Source organism: Carettochelys insculpta, chromosome 6 (genome assembly GCF_033958435.1).
Source record: "Carettochelys insculpta isolate YL-2023 chromosome 6, ASM3395843v1, whole genome shotgun sequence".
NCBI classification, from domain to species: Eukaryota; Metazoa; Chordata; order Testudines; family Carettochelyidae; genus Carettochelys; species Carettochelys insculpta.
The window spans coordinates 65,048,852-65,066,578 of record NC_134142.1 but is presented as its reverse complement, the minus strand read 5'-3'; the positions used below and the strand labels follow the sequence as shown (position 1 = coordinate 65,066,578).

General features: G+C 43.6%; 1 protein-coding gene across 2 annotated transcripts in view; it reads left to right on the top strand.

The window, feature by feature from the left end:
• PAPLN (papilin, proteoglycan like sulfated glycoprotein) overlaps positions 1 to 17,727 on the top strand; it is an 88,978-nt gene that overhangs the window by 3,490 nt on the left and 67,761 nt on the right. For both annotated transcript variants that reach the window (XR_012645958.1, XM_074997105.1), the window contains exon 2: positions 3,991 to 4,053. Coding sequence is in view for 1 of the 2 variants with exons in the window: in XM_074997105.1 (XP_074853206.1) it covers positions 3,991 to 4,053 (63 nt within the window). In the remaining variant the exon portion in view is untranslated. The remainder of the gene's footprint in view (positions 1 to 3,990; positions 4,054 to 17,727) is intronic.

Genomic DNA, 17,727 nt, shown 5'->3' with positions numbered 1-17,727 from the left:
GGGATGGGGGCATGGTTCTGGCTCTGGTGTCATCCCACTTCTGTGCAGGTTCCAGTGCTCCTGACCCCAGGTCTGTGGGCCAGTTGGCACCTGTGGGTCTGTTACAGTAGAGCAGATGTAGATTCCTTTGAAGCATCTGGTATTGGTTAGGGTCAGCGGCAGGGTACTGATGCTAGATGGCCCAGTGGCCTGCTCCAGTACATCCTTACATACTTTAAAGGTGTCCCTAAATCCTGAGGAATTTACTGACTGTTCTGTGAGGATAATAAAGCCGGCTCTCACTGTAATCTTTTCCTCTGTGGGACCAGGTTGTTTGTGTATCTATCCAAAGAGTGTCTCTTATTTGACTCCATTATTGAATTGGACCAATGCTCCATCTAAATCAGTATCCTGTTTCTGACAGGTAACAGAGAGGAAGCCGTGCTAGTCTATACACTATCAAAACAAAAAGCAGTCAAGTAGCACTTTAAAGACTAGCAAAATGGTTTATTAGGTGAGCTTTCGTGGGACAGACCCACTTCTGAAGAAGTGGGTCTGTCCCACGAAAGCTCACCTAATAAACCATTTTGCTAGTCTTTAAAGTGCTACTTGACTGCTTTTTGTTTTGATACTGTTTCTGACAGTGACTCATAGGCTTCTCTGGCTCAGAAGAGGGATATAAGTGACTGGAATGGGAGGGCTAACTACACACGTCTGTGCATGTGTACACACCATGTGTTCCCGGTTACTCATGTAAATGCAATCACAAACACAACATGTAAACATATGATGATGTCTGGGAAAACTGTACCTCCCACAGATTGTTTATTTTGTTACCTCATTCTTAGAGCAGTAAATGCTGTGCTCTGGCTGCTACTGAGGAAACACAGTGAAGGGTCTTTGCAGACCAAACAGCAGGGTTATTTGTAGATAACTATCGTTTTTCTCTGATCGCACAGTCCCATATGTGCTTGCTTTCATATCACACTGTAGCATCAGGAGTGATCACACCCTCATAAAGCTATTTTTTTTTTAAAGTTAATTTTTAGCAACTGCCGAAATATGCAGGGCTGCCAACCCAGCATCTTGAAGCTTTGTTTCTCCTAGAACAGGTACTGACTGATCTTCTGGTTTACACCACTAAGAGAGAGGGGACTCAGGCCCTATAGGTGCAAAGAGAGAAACAGTTCAGATTATTTTATAGTTCATACTTGAAGTTCTTTTAAAATACTTATATGGTTGATAGCCTTCAGGGGAAGAGGGGAACAGTTTAATTGGCAGTGGTTACCCATCCTTCTAGACCTTTTGTCGTCTTAAGTTTCCCAAAGTTAAGCATGTAGATCCCAGTCAGCTAAAAAGTTTTTAAACACTACCATAAATGTAGGCCATCAGGTTAGTTCTAAAATTTTTAAGCTAATATATTATTAGCTTGGTTCATTTTCCTAATCTAGCCAAACCCCAATTTAGTGACTGTAGCAGTAAATACAAGTCCATAACTGCCCTTTTTCATTCTTCTTAATGCATAGGATTTTTTTAAACTTTAATTCTTGTCGTATATTTTGTGAGTTTGTTCCATTGTGTCCAGTGGCAACATGAGCTGTCTAAATTAACTTTTTAAATAGGAGAATGTAATAAACACTTGATTAACATGTATGGTTAATAAGACAATGAAACGTGCAGTTTTAATTAAAATTTTTAAAGGTTTATCATGGAACCCTGGATGCAAACTTAAGTATGGAAGGTTTGTTGCAGAGGGCTAAATAGCTTATTGTCTGCCTATTCCTATCACTTTAAAATATTGTATTTGTCCTTTTTCAGTGGAAAATTACAGGCTGAGACAACTTCTGTGTTTTCTGATGCACAATAAATACCTTACAAATGTGTTCAATCCTGGTGCCTTTTTTTTGTGCTGGTACATGCCGGTATGGTGTACCAGCACCTTTTTTTCAGAGCACACCAGCCAGGGATCTCATGGCTGGGGTGGCTGGCAGGACTCGGCACCCCAGGTAGCTCCTAGTCACAGGGCTGCAGGGCTCCAAGCCTCTGGCTGCGGGGGTGAATACCAGCACCTCTCTTCTTACAAAAAAAGCACTGTTTCAATCTGCTGAGAGCCCTGGGATTCCACCCAGACACAAGACCACCTATACCATCAGTTTTGCAGAAGCTGTGAAGTTCCATGTCATAATTAAGCTGGGCTCATCCAGAAAAAAGATATTACACTAGACAGCCCTGCTTTATGGTGTCTCTTTTTTAACTTGACTTGATACTTAACTTTATGGTGTCTCTTTTTTTAACTTGACTTGATACTTTCCTGCTTGAAAGATTTTTAGTTTTTATTATTTTTAATTATTACTATTCTGATAACACCAATTCTGCATTTCGCCCAACTGGCAATTTGGAACTGATAGTGAAAATTAAGTGTTAATATTAAAGGCACAGAGTATAAAAGTGGCAAGCTTAAAATTATGGCTTAGGTCCATGTCTGTGCTGGAGAAGAGATGTGTTGGAGGCATAACACCCAGCAGTGGTTCTTTTATTGCCTTTATTTTCTAGAGCAGGTGAAGAGAAGTGATGGCTTTACCAAGGCATCCCTGGAGTCTGACAATTGGTGCTTGGCTTATGGGGGAAAATGTATGGGTGCTGAATGTCAAGTGCCTGGATTGTATTTAAACACAGTGAGATGTGAGGGGGCCATTAGACATAAGCGAGAGAGTCCCAAGAGTAGTAAGGTGGCTTCCCCAACCCTCAATTCCTCCTAAAATTTGAGTGCTGCTGGCAATGTCTAGTGGCTGGAATGAACCTCGTTATGACTGTTGGGGGCAGACTATGGCAGGGGAGTTAGAAGAAATGAAATGGCATTAATACTTGAAAGAGGAATTTTTGCTCTGAGAAATATAAGCTGATGTACTCAGGGCCTGTTCTGGAGAGGTGGAGACCCCATACTGTCCTAACTAATAAGCAATGTCTCTGAGGAAACACGGGGAGAGGAACAGCGTGTAAGAGCTGTATTTACTTGATGACTGGTAATGTGGGCAAGCCCTGATGACACTTTGGAGCCCTATAGGAGAGAGGCACTGCTTTGGAGCCCTATACAGGAGAGACTACTACGCTTAGCAAAATAATATGTATGCAGCTGTTGCATCTTAAATATGGTATTTAACACCTTGCTAAGGAGCCCACATCTGACAATGTTTCCTCTGAGATTTCCATATTCAGCCCTTCATTCAAACTCTCTTGTGTCTTGGTGCAGCTCATGTGGATCGTTGTGTTTTTTTTTCTTTTTCTCTAACCGTGGTGCTTAAGTTAGACACCTGAATCCATATAAGGCATCTAAATAAATGCTGGTACATGACACATGCCATTGACTTCAAAGGCAATTGCAGGTGGGAAGCACTTCTCTAAAATCAGGCTAGATCTTTCCATGCCTTGCTAAGGATGTAGATGGCTGACTGAAAATTTAGACAAGTTTTAAGATTTTTAGATATGCAAAATCACCACCTACATTCTAAGACCCTGCTCCTGATTCTCCTTCAGCTCAAAGTGGGTGAGTCAGAAGCAGAAAGAATCTTTAACCTGGGAATTTCCTAGTTTAAATTAGTCAGAACATTATTATTTTAAACAAAGGGTTTTTTTTAAGGTATGTTGTGTTGGTGGGTGGACAGACAATCGGGATGTCTCCCTTTCAAATCCCCCACCTTGTGCACATGATGATGTTCTTAGTGTTCCAAGGCAAACGTAGGAGAAATGCTGAGGATCAGTAATTACATGCTGGTTTCCTGTGAGGGATAATTTCAGTCTCCGCAGTTACCTTGATTTGTCTGGGATACATAGAGACAAAGTACCTTTACTTTGACGTTTGGTTTCAGTCCAGCATCTTTTCATGTTGAATCTCTTTCATTCTGTGGTCCCTTTATCAGCTCTCCCACCAAACCAGCCTGACCCATGGAGTTGGAGCCAGGAGGGGATAGAAACCACCAGTTCTGATCAGTGCTCTTTTTTTTTCCCCCACAGAGGAAGATGAAGAACTTGTTCCTCCTGTTTATGCTAACAATGATGCCACTTCCTGCCTCTTCAGTAAGTTAAGCACCTTTTCTCGAGAGTGACTCTTACCAGAGAGAGCATGAAACTTGGGGTAAAGGATTTCAACTTTGGTAGCCAAACCGTTTGTAGACAACTTGAGTTAATGGGTGTCCTGCTTGAAAAATGTTAGGATACAGTCAATCTGCCATACATCCGCTTGAAGATTTTTAATGTTTGTCTGACATACACTTGATATAGCCATCCTACATGTCTCAACCAAGGTCATGGACCCAGTCACTACACATGCTGAGTTGTATATGTTAGAAAGTCTATACTGGCAGTTGTATAGTAAGTCACTGATAGTGATTCTGTAGCTACATGAAACTAAACAATCACGAGGTTTGTTGCCTACTGACGTCAGCCATTAGGTCTAGGTTAGAACTCTCAGCCTCCTGCTCCAGGACGACAGGCTCTGTCCTTTTGAGGTACTTGACAGATTTTCCTTTGTCGCAGAGATTGTGTGCTCCGCACTTCCAGTCCATAGGCCAGAACTAGATCACAGTTACTCAAGTCAGACTTTCTAGTATTCAGCAGAGCAGTGTTTCTTGAACAGTTTTAGACCATGGAACACCAAACAATAATAATTTTCTGTGCAGAACACCTACAAACATTTTGTTCAAAAAACCTGTCAGACCAAAAAAAGCAACATACAGCAAAACAAAACAAAGTAATTTAATCAGGTATCATAGCAACGAAGAAGTAACATCATAGCGGGTTTTAATAACAAAAATAGATACTACCAGTATGATCAAGAAAGTGTCAGGTGCTCACAGGATACCTGCAAGGTCATTGAACACCAGGGTTCAACGGAACATAGTTTCAGAAATGCTGCTGTAGAGGATAGTGGTACACGCACGTACTAGTCATGGCATTAGAAGGCGCAGAAGCTACTTGGGTAAGCTACACAACTTCTTTTTGCTAGATGCTCACACAATTGGCTCAGAACCAGCACACGGGGCTGAAAAAGCTCGTCCTATGTGAGCAATGCACCACGTTGTCCTGTGCCGCCATGATGTGAGTAAACCTCTGGGAGATGGTTTTTGGCCATCTCATCTCTGGTATTGGATGCTATGCCCTAAAGTCAGAAATTTCTGAAAGAATGTGGAATGGATGCAAATGGTGGTGCATCTGTAGGGGAGGGGAATCTTAACAGCTGTCCTGAAGTGCCTCTGTTGTGTGAGAGCTACACTGAATGTTTGGAGCATAAGCTTTCGTGGGCAAAGACCTGCTTCATCAGATGCGTGAGTGGTGGGGTGGTTTCAGAGGGGTATTTAAAGAGTGGGATCCCAGTAAAGAGGGAGGGCCAGAGCTGACAAGATCTATTCAGCAGGGTGGAAATGGCCCAGTATCAACTGTACTTACCAACAGAGTTAAAAACAAGTCAGATCAGACGGGGGACGTGAGCCATTGTCAGCATCTAATGGGGAGCTATCAAAACCCAAAGCAGAGAAACTGTCTTTGTAAACTGCAAGCCACTCCCAGTCTCTGTTTAATCCACGGTTAATGGAGTCAAACTTGCAAATAAATTGCAGCTCAAAGATTTCTCTCTCCATTTGATTTCTGAAATTTTTTTGTTTCAGAACTCTCACCCTTAAATCTGCCACTGAGTGTCCAGGGAGATTGAAATGTTCTCCCACAGGCTTCTGTATATTACTGTTCCTGATGTGTGATTTATGTCCATTTTATTCTTTTACGGAGAGACTGTCCAGTTTGGCCAATGTAAATTGCAGTGGGGCATTGCTGGCACATGATGGCATATATTATATTAGTACATGTGCAGGTGTTTCCCACGAAAGCTTATGCTCCAAAATATGTTAGTTTATAAGGTGCCAAAAGACTTTTTTTTGTTCTTGAAGCTACAGACTAACACGGTTACCTCTCTGATATTGAATGTTTGAACAGCCCTGCTAAGGAGGTATGAGGAGATGCTGTTTAAGAGCTGAGAGGAAGCACCATCACATTCAAATGGGTCATTACTAGTTCTTTCCATACCAGATCAAAGCCATAACCCCTCATACGCAAAGGGATTTTCATGCTTGATCTGCCTCAGATGGCACTATAAATATCTTTCTCCCATTTGTGATTCCTGAAGTGTCAGAGACCATCGATGACTTTAAAATAATTGACTTGGAAGGTACACTTAAACATTTTGCCAGAGGGACAGCTTTTCTGTAATGAAAGGCATCTTCAAAGCGTTGAAGCTGTTACGTCTTCTGATGTAGGAGTTGCTAATCCCAGAGCAGCCCTGCTTCTGAGGCAGGAACAGTTGTTTTGTGTTTATTGGCGAACAAGTTACATGTAGAATAGGAGACTGCTTTACTGTATAAAGGTGATTCACCTTATTACTCTGGCAAGGTTTACTGGAGCTCTGAAGTCAATGGTACAACAAAAGGTGCTTAGAGAACTCTCTAGTGACATGGCAGCATGGGGTGGGGGGGGAACTTACCGTTAGGTGTGGGCTTCATTGTGCCTTTTTGGGCTTCACAGCTTTTTGCTTAGAGATACAGACAGAAGTTTTTCTGGTGAATCGGAGTACAGGCAACTGTCATTTTGCATTTTACGGATGCACAGTGTTCTGTCAAGGGTTGAGTGACAAACCAGGGCCCTTGATGAAATGCATCTGAATAAACAGCTGTGATCACTATTGTCAAGCACATCTCTTCCAATGGGTCCTAAAACGGCTAATGTCAGGTTACTGTTAACATTCTTTCTTCTACAGACGCTCCAGGTCAGAAGTCTGTTCCGTACCAGCTGACACTTGGCTTTTCTTATTCTAAAAGAGCCCAGTTGTAAAATGTTCCCTGCTAGGTGCCAGAAGGATGGAATGTTAGTTACCTTATGTGCCAGCTAGAGACTAGGTGTAGAGGGGTTCTAATTCATTTCCTGGTTTAGCTTCCCAGAAAACCTGCAGGTAACTCCCCAAAATATACTTTTGCTGCTATATAATTTAATAATAGTATTTTACTACTTGAAATCTAATGTTCTGCTTCACATACGTCATAAATGACACATTTGTGTGTCTACCTAGTCTCAAAATCCAACATATCCATATACTGCCCAGTCTTTGCTCAGAATAAATGCAGTATTGGAAAAGCAAGGTTGTTGCAGGGAAGGACCGAAAAAAAGTGGACCCAGAGCTGGAATACCAGAGGCATTGGCAGGTCGGCTTGATAGGAACTTACAGATAGAGCCAGGCAAATCCATGGATATCTGCTTTACATCCACCTGCATCCATGGGTGTGGATATCCACAGCTTATTTTTGTATCCATGCAGGGCTCTATTTACAGAGCTGTGCAGGAAATGAGCTAAGATTTGACCACCTTGAGGTGTGAAGTTGGTGAAGAGATCCATTGCCAGAGCTGTCTAGGGGATTAAATAATAAGTGTGGTGCAGCTCATTTGGAGAGGCTGTGGTAGAACTGTGAGAGGCTTGTGCTGTGCCTGTCTGTGCTATATTTGCTTTTAATTCTTCCATAGACAATAAAATAGATTAAATTAATTCCCCTGCCACCCCTACCACTTCCTGAAAAAGAATCCACATGCCCTGCTCCCACAGTATCATTGGCTGATTGTGATTATTCCTCTGCTGAATGGGTACGTGGACAGGTGAGCAGCTGACAGCAAACCTCTTGTGCTTTAATGGATTAGCAGCATGGGAAGCCCATAAGGAGGATGTGTTCCAGAAAGAAGTATGCGGGCATGGTGATTGTACACCTCTTTTTTTAGTAGCTGTGAAAATTGTGGAAAATCCAGCCATGTCAGGCCTGGGAACAGCAAGTGGAGGTTATTGAATCACATAATGGATCTGAATCTGCTCCCACTGAAGTCAGTGAGAGTCTGAGCACTGACATGACTGAGAGTAGGATGGGGCGCAGTGCGCTCCAAAATTGAAGGTGTGCCCATGTAAGTCTATACAGCTTTCTACAAAAAGTGTGGTCAGGTGGCTTCTGACATTCCCCAGTGTCATTGAGTGGGGGAGACAATGGTCCCTTTTTCCATCTATGTGTGGAATAAATTTTTATGTGCACCACGAGTAAAAACATACGCTGTAAGCTGTGGATGCTCTGCTAATCGGCTAAGCAATATTTGACTCTCTCCTGGGTGGCCACCCAAGCTGTCAGCTTACAGGAAACACTGGCAGGAGGAGGGGAACTGTCAGACCAGGGAACGCAGCAGATAAGAGTGGAAAGGTGCTAGCATAGCAGACCACTGAGAATATTGTCAGGATGTCTGAGATTCATGGCCAGAGTGACCTGCAGATTTAGCTGCTGTCTGCAACAGGCGGTGCTTAGGAAGAACTCCTGGCTGCTGTGAGTCTCTCTCTCTCTCTCTTGTTCCATCTCCAGCAGCACCTGCTTGCCAGACAGAATCTGCTGGCATGGAGGCAGAACCAACAGGATCTCTTCCTCCTTCTTCCCAGCACAAGTGGAGGAAATGAGCCCAGGTGTCAACATCTCTTCTGTAGTTCTTTGTATGTCTGTAGTGCCTAGGGGCAGGATGAGGGATCATTGTGTGAGATGCTGTACAGACATGTAACAGAGACAATAGTCTCTGCCCCCTAGAGCTTGCACTTAGGTGTCTGACAAGGCAGGATGCTTGGGCAACACAAAGGCCTCAGTATAGATGAGGCCTAAATCTGCTTCTGTTCTGGGAAAGTTGGGACCAGTGGCAGTGATGATGGAGGCTAGGCTTGAGGCATTTTAAATCTGTGCAACTGAGCAGGATGAGAACACGGCAGGAAAACTGCCCAAGCTCTGTCGAGCATACACCTTTCATTACTGGTGCTGCACATGGCTCTGTGCTGCAGGAGACAAGGCTGCAGATGGAAGTCCCTCTCTGCCTTGTACATGAGTAATCCTTCCCTCTGGGTTATGCACATTTTTAATTATCACGCTAAGACTTGTTTGGCATGTAATGAGTGTGATCTTCAGCCAGGCCTTGTCCTGGTTTCCATTTTTTGCAAGTGTAATTTTGTGCCTATAAATAACTGTGTCCTGCATGTGTTGCACCCACAATCCCTTCTGGACCAGCTAACAAATCTCTTACCCAGGCTAGTGGCAATTTTTCATCAAAGCACTCCCATTGAATTGAGGCTGCATCTATACTATGAGATAAAATTAAATTTAAAGGAGTTAGCTTGACATTAAAATGTCACTGTCTTCACTATAAATGTCATTAGCTTGATTTTTAGTCTGCCCTAATGTCAGTGATAAAATGTCAATATTAATGGATGGGTATAGTGTCAGTCTCACATTTAAAATGTTGCATAAAGGCTAGTGTGGAAGTGCCATGCCTTTCATTTGACTATATTAGCCTTCAAAAGTGTCCCTTATGTATCCCGCAAAGCTATGCACTGCACCTGGCTCCCAGCTCCCCGTTACTAGTGGGAGCTGGGAAACTGACCAGGGTTGCTGCACTCCTTCTGCACAGGGCCAGGCAGCTCCTGCCACACAGGGCCAGACACCCACCCAACAGGCGCCCTTGGCCACCTGTGACCAGGTGCCCCCAGCCAGCCGGCGGGCTGCAACGGCTCTTCCACTGGAGCCCGTGAGTGGCAGGGATTTTGGAGTTTTTGGAGAGGATTATTTTTGCAGGGGAAGCATTTTTGGGTGTGATTTTTGGGTGGGTGATTTTTTATGAGGATATTTTTAGGGAGGAAGTTGGGGTGGGGCTGGGAGAGCCTGCGGGGAGGGGGCATAAACCCTTTCGTTTAATGGACTATCGGGAAGAATGGACAACCCTTTCCCCCATTAGTCCGTTAACTGGAGGGTTTACTGTACTAGCAGGACCTGACAGTGTTGCTGTACCTGGCTCAGAATGCGGAGCTGAGGGAACTGTGGGATAGGTTCCCACAATGCACTGCTGCAACAGTCGATGTGTGATTTCAGTGTGGAAGTAGTATGTTGAATTTGTTGGGAGCCTGTGGGAAGTGAGGATACTCAACATTGGTTTAAAAAAATGCATTATAAAATTGATTTTAATTTGAATTTATCTGTAAGGTAGATGTAGCTGCAGTCAGGCTATTCCAGTGTGTAACTGATTGTCATACTAAGCAGTTCACAATCTGGCCATTCAGGTAATTAGACATCTGTCTGTTCTTGGTTGCCCTGACTCTGAATTGCAACAGGAGGCTGTTTTAGAGGTCTGGTTGAAAATCCTGCCCAGAGTATGTTAATCTGGAGATTCCTGCGTTCCACTGGTATCTCTACATTTATGCTCACATGTATAGGTTAATGCAGGGGTCAGCTACCTTTCTGAAGCAGACTGCTGAAATTTGGCCTTTTGACCTCTCTGTACAGCCTGAGTGCTGATGATACTTTTTAAAGTCACTAATGATCCTACTTACAACAGCTTCATTAATAAAGCAATGAAGTTCTGCACCTACGTTTTTTAGGTGGTGGTCAGTAGTAATAGCTAGTTTCTTGTTAGTCTACAGGCAGCACAGCTTTGAGCAAGCTCCCAGCTGCACAGGGGAGGAAGGGCAGAGCGGCGCTCTTGCCTTTCATGCTGATGAAAATTGGCTCACGTGCCACGGGGTTGCTGGCTCCTGGGTTGATGTGATGATCTTTTGACGTGGCGCTCACTATTTCCATGCTATTTAGTGTTTCATACCCTGCTGTCATCCCCTTGTTCACTCAACCTTGTTCTAGTTCCTGTTTTGTTTGAACACGTTTTTGAAGACTTTTTGTATTATTTATAATAGTGACCCTTAGCATCATTTTAGACTTTTTTTTTTTTAAAGCTCTTGACGAACCTGTTGCATCTCCAAGGCAAGGAAAAAACAGGAGTTTTAAGACAGTATTACTGGAAAAGATTGCTTGAGTCTGGAGTTGCCATCTTTCTAATGGCACAAAATAGATCGCCGTTGCTCGAAGCCCTGACCACACCTCCCTGAGGCCCTGCCCCTAACATTTCCCTCCCATTGCTTGCTCTACCTACTCACTCTTTTTCACTGGGGTGGGGGATGAGGGCTTCAGCTAAGGGTGTGGGATGGGGATGAAGGATTTGGGGCGTATGGGGGCTCTAGGCTGGGGTTGAAGGGTTTGGTGTGTGGGAGAGGATCAGGGCTGGGGCAGGGAGTTGGAGCAAGACTGGGAGTGAGGGTTCTAGCTGTGTGCTCTGGTGTGAGGCTGGGGCTGAGCGGTTTGGAATACAGGAGGGAACTGTAGTCTGGGATCGAGGGTTTTGGAGGGTGGAAGGGGAATCAAGGCCGGGGCAGGAGGTTGGGGTGTATGTGTGTGGTGTGGTGTGGTGGGCGGGGCGTGTTCAGGAGTTCAGGCTTCAGTCAGCTCTTACCACTGTCAGCAGTCCCCCACTGCTGCTAGTTGACTGTGCACACTGCTCCATCTGCCGGTGCCACCTCCACAGCTCCCATTGGCCAGAGTTCTCAGCCAATAGCAGTTATGGGACATTCATTTATTTGTTTTGTTTAGGCTATTCGTGTAGTGAGCTATATATTCCAAATCAATCCATCTGCATATACCCATGTAACTGCACGTGTCATGTTCTTACAAGATAGGCCTGTGAGATTCAGAACACCCTCAGTGCCCCTTCAAATCTATGGGAGTTGAGGGACTAGTATCTTATAGAATTGGGCCTTCGGTCACTCAGGAAAATGACATGCAGGTCATTGTTACTTAAAGGATTGTAATGTGCCAAAGATGCTAAGATTTTTTCAATGTGTAGAGGAAGTCATGGTCCAATTCCATTTAAACCAGTTTCCTCATTGATGATAACTTTGTTTCTCAGCAACTTATTATTCAAACATAAGTCGCATTCTTTGCTCAGAACTCTGTACATAGCAAGAATGGACTGTCACAGTGAATCCATTATGAAACACTTTGAAATCAACACAGAAGGATCAGAACATTTTTGTGTGTGTTGAAATAACTGTTCACCCCTCAAACCCACAGTCACATATCTCAACAATGGCCAAATGGAAACATTTGTCTTTGTTTAAACTTGATCCCATTAATAAGCTTAGCAAACAAAAGCATGGAATGTTATGTAAGAAATACAAAGTACTGTCAGCTCAAACGGGATATGACTGAGGCAGTCTCTGGGTATGACTATCTTTATGACACGGATTTTTCTGTTGATTGGATAATAAGACATAGGGAACCAAGTCCTCGTGAATCAATGTTCCCACTAATCTTTTTCATCCATACGTGGATTTTTTTCCATCCATTTTAATGTGAACTGAAGCATGTGCGAAGGCACACCACTAATAGAAACAAAAAACCTACTGTGAGCACTCTGTAAATCAGCTGGGTGGCATTTGAATCTCTCCTGAACAGCTACACAAGTTCACAGCTCACAGTGAATACTGATGTTTGTTTGTCTTTTATCACTGAAGTTGATAGCTGTAACTTCTCTTCCAGCATGTAATGCTGTGCAGACTCTTGTAGCCAGTCCTCCAACATGGGAGGACTTTTCACCACCTCCTTGTTTGTGCACGTAAGCTTATTCCCAAACAAAAAAGCCAGGTGTGTATCAGATCTACATAAAGCCTAAAAATTTGGCTTATTGGGTTCAGTAAGCCTCATTAGTTCTAACTGAGAGTCAGGTAACATTTTTTGCAGTGTTTCCAAAATGGAATGTTCTAAAATTGTCAACTTAGTGAAGGATAGGCCCGATTAAATATAGTGCCCAGTGCAGTTCTTTGGGAAACTACTAAATGGTCAAAGTTCTTTGAAGCCAATGAAAGTCTTTCTAGTGACATGGACTGGCCCTTACATGCTGAAAAATAGGATTTGGGGATGTAAGTACAACTCTGCTATAAAGCCTCTAGGGGTTTCTTGCCTGTTCCAAGCCTGCATAAAAGAGAAGTGTTGATCAGGTGAGTGACAATGTGCTGATCATGAAACAGCAGCGTGAATGAAATCCGATGCCAGTACGACTAACTGATTAAAAAAAAATGCTGGCTCGGACGTCGCCATTATAAACGAGGTCCATGGCACCTATCGAGCAATTGAGGTTGGGTCGATAAGTTGTCTGCCAAAAGAAAACTGGAACTATCAATTGGAACGTATAAACACTATGGGCACGTGGAAATTTAGAGCTGATTCTAAGAGGTGTAGAAATACCGATGTGATATATTTGGACTGGTGGAGATGCATTGGATGGCATCAAGAGAGATGTGTGGTTGTGAAGTCATTTGGTCAGGGAACAAAACGATGAATGAGGCAGGAATTGGATTCCTTGTTAGCAATAGAGCTAGAGGAGCATTGTTAGGGTACAAACAAGTGAGTGCAAGAATGATGGTATGAGATTCGAAGCAAAAGCATTCTACATCTTGGTCATTCAGGTGTATGCACCCACATCGGACAGTATAGAGGAAGAGATCAAGCTATTCTGTAAAGACTTGGCAAAGATGTTGGAGGAGATAGCGGAGAGATGTATTGATCATTGGATATTATCTATTCTGACCTTTGCCTTCCAAAGGTTGGGAGAGAGTCAGGAAGGTATGGAGAGAAAAACAAACAAGGGAAGAAGCTATGAATGAGGCGAGAAACTACTGGCGTTTGCTATGGAGCATGAGATGGTGGTCTACAACACAAGATTCCAATAAAAGGACTGTAGGAAGTGGACGTGGTGATCGAGTGATGGGACATCCAAGAACATGATGGATATGATTTCGATAAGAAGAGGATGGAAAGTTCAGCACTGCAGTACTGACATTACCCAAGGAGCAGATATAGACTTGGACCACAGTCTAGTGATTGCAGACATGAAGATGAAACTCGAGCGTACAAGACACAGTTTAAGAAAGAAGAAATATAGCAAAGCTAGACAAGGAAGAAATAGGGAATGCGTACAGAGTAGCACTCGAAGAGATGACTAGGAATGCAGGCACAGAGAAGGACCTAGGTAAGAGAATCAAAGGGATAGCCCTGGTGATATAAGAGGCAATTGAGCAGACTGTCCTGGAGGAAGAGAAGATCCATAAGAAGTGGATTACTCAGGAGAGACTGAAGTTGGTCCACTAGAAGAGAGCATTGAAGATCAGAAGGAATGTTTCCAAGAGGGAGGAGCAGCAGTACAGAGTGAAAAGCAACAAGGTAAGGAAAGCGGCCAGAAAGGATTAGGTGAAATTATTAAAGGAGAAGAGTGAAGATAGAGAGAGGTATTACAGGGAGTGCAAGACCAGGGAGGTGTGTAAAATGATTAGGAATATTAATAGGAAGTGGTAGCCAAAGTAGATGGCAATCAAAGAAGAAAACAATGAGGTGCTTGTGAACAAGGAGAAGGTTGTGCAGTGATGAACAAGATATTGCACCGATCTGTGCAAAGCACAGTTGGACCCAAATGTCTGAGGGACTGATTGAAGAACTGAAAGAGAGATCTCCACTGAACATCAAGAGTGAGACCGATATTTGAAAGGAGGAGGTAGAAAGAGCAGTGAAATGACTAAAGAACAACAAGCCCTGGAAATAAGATCATGGGAGAGATGATCAAATATGGCAAATTATGATTCAGGAAATATTTCCGTTATGTAACATAGTATGGAAAAAAAGGGAACACACACAAGGAATGGACAAGATCCATGTTAGTGACAATATACAAGAAAGGAAGCACAGTAGAATGAAAGAACTACAGAATGATTGCCCTAACGCGCAGAAACTAGTCTACAGAAAGTGAGCCTCTCTGCACTGCCCAGGGAAAGGTGGAAGGACATTGGTGTCTGATGCCTCCTTCACTAACAGGTACTGAGCCCACAGTGGTTGATGATGCAAGTAACTTCATAGCCATAAAGTGATGCTATAGCTATAAAAACCATTGGGTCTCCAGTAGGTATTTTATGCCTGGTCCTCACCAGAGCTGTTACTTTTTTGCAATATGCAGTATAGTTGTAGCCATATCAGTCCCAGGGTATTAAAGAAGCAAGGTGAGTGAGGTAGTATCTTTATTGAACCAACATCTCTTGGTAAGAGTCAAGCTTTCTGTGACGGTTTTCAGAGCAGAGTTCTGTATGGTTCAGAAGTTTGCCCCTCTCGCCAGCATGAATTGGGCCAATAAAATTACCTCATTCACCTTGCCTGTCTGAAATGCACAGCCTTCTCTTGTTGGTGTCTCATCTCCCTAAGCAGCTGAGAAATCCTGAGTGTGCCTTCTCCAACACCACACAGGTACAGCCAACATTCTCTAGACCTCCCACTTGGGTTTCAGACCTTCTCCCCACAGTACCTTATGCTACAAATTCTGTTCTTGAGCTCCTTAGACCATGGCGTATGTGGGACTTGCTTGGCGGCAGGGTGTATACTGGTATCCCCTGGGAGCTGCAAGCATCACTTTTACGCTACTAGCCAATGTTTTCATGTGCGAACATGAACCACCACTAGAAACACAAAACCTAGCTGGGGGTGGTCTGCTAATCAGCTGGGTGGCGTTTGACTTTCTTCTGAGGGGCTGCACAAGCACACAGTTTAAAGGGAACACTGCTGCTGACTGGCTATTCTGGATGCAGTTGTTTTTAGAAGCAGAAAACACCACCAATCAGGTCTGCAGCACCCTAACCCAGGGAATATGGGACCCCAACCTTAAAAAACTCCAGCTGGTTCAGAGCAGCAGTGCTAGTCCATTAGGGCCCATAAGCAAGAATGGCTTTTGCCTCCTACAATATCAAAACATACTAAACTGCTAATCAAAACAAAAAAGCAGTCAAGTAGCACGTTAAAGACTAACAAAATAATTTATTAGGTGATGAGTTTTCGTGGGACAGACCCACTTCTTCAGAACATAGCCATACCAGACCAGACTCGATATTTAAGGCACAGAGAACCAAAAGTAGTAATCAAGGTTGACAAATCAGGAAAATATTATCAAGGTGAGCAAATCAGCCAACAATGCCCAGATGCTTTGTATATTGGACAGACTTCAGACTCTCTTAGACAAAGAATTAATGGGCACAGAACAGACCTAAAAACACTCCTAGTCCACAAACCAGTCAGCCAGCATTTTAATGGAGTGGGCCGTTCTGTTAATGACCTGAAGGTCTGCGTCTTACTGAAGGGGAATTTTCACGCTACTTTGGAAAGAGGGGCTGCTGAACTCTGTTTTATATTCAGATTTGATACATTAACACATAGCTTGAATCAGGATGGGAATTTTCTATCTCTTTATAGGGGCGCTTTTGTATAGTTGGCTTTATCTAATTCTTGTCTCTGCCCCCCGCCCCTTTGCTCTCTGATTTGCTCACCTTGATGATAATTTTCTGATTTGTCAACCTTGATTACTATTTTTGGTTCTCTGTGCCTTAAATAGTGAGTCTGTTCTGGTATGGCTATGGTCTGAAGAAGTGGGTCTGTCCCATGAAAGCTCAGCACCTAATAAATTATTTTGTTAGTCTTTAAAGTGCTACTGGACTGCTTTTTTGTTTTGATAGTATATAGACTAGCACGGCTATCTCTCTGTTACTAAACCGCTAATGCGTGGCTGCCTTGAGCTGCTGGGGTCCCAAAGCAATGGGTAGTCTGTGCTGAATACAGATGCTGGAGCACAGCAGCAGGCTTACCTCTGCCACGCGGACCACTGAGAGCACATCACCCCAATATCCTGCTCTCTTAAATAGTCTTACTCTTTAAAATCCTCTCTGCCCTGGAGTACAAGATATCCAAGCAGAGGGGAGAGTTCACAAGGGGACATATATCATTCTACTCTCTTAACCATTCCACGAGCTAACCAGAGCTTGTGTTTCTGATGGCTTGTGTATGTCAGATGAGGCATTTCTGTACCCTGTGCTGCTTTCTCTGACATGCTAAAATGAACATTAGAGAACTCGTTGGCTGCATGTTGCTGAAGGCAGAAAAGTGGAGCTGGTAGTATAATAATAATGAACTTTGTGGATTCTGCTTGAAGGCCCAGCAGGGACGAGGGTTTAGTCATGGTGGCTGACAATAGATGAAAGCATACCAGAGGCTGAGCAGAGCAAAGAGAGGCAAAAACGGGATAAATGGCATCCAGAAACAGCTCATTATAAGATATTTTTGTGTCATAAATAGACCTATAAAATATCTGATGCATGTCTGTACATGTGCACACAACAAGCCCAGTGCATTGTTTTGAATACTTGAGAGCAGTGATTTCAGAATGGGAACTCCCCTATTGCAATACTGCTCAGCAAGCGCTCTTTTGTTGAGGGAGCTTTTCATTTAGCCACAGCTCAAAAAGTGGCAGTGTTGAGTCAGAGGCGGCTCCTGGGCTCTGCAGGCCCATAAACTTCACTGCAAAGCACCCCTGCGGCTGTCACTTTGTGTACAGGGAAGAAAGAACAATACTTATACAGCAGAGATGCTTGAATATTTATCGTGTGGCCATATGCTGAGGAAAGGCTTCAGGGCAGCTGCTGCCTTTCCATCCTCCTCCCGGTTATCTGATTCTCAGCTGCCCAGCCTCGGGATTTGATCTAGATGTTTTCTTCCTCTTTCTGCTGACTGAAAGATCCTTTGTTTCCAGGGTAAATTAACGTTGCTTCTGAATCAGCCAACTGGTAGAGAGGAGAAACGCTGCAGAGCAAAAAGAATGAAACATGCACCAGTTCATCTCTGTGTATATGACAGAGGACTTAGGAGTGTATGGATTGAAACCGGTACAGAAGACAGGATTAGGAGGGCTGGATAATCAATTGAAAACATTGAGGCCCAAAACACAGCAGCTGGGACCATTGCT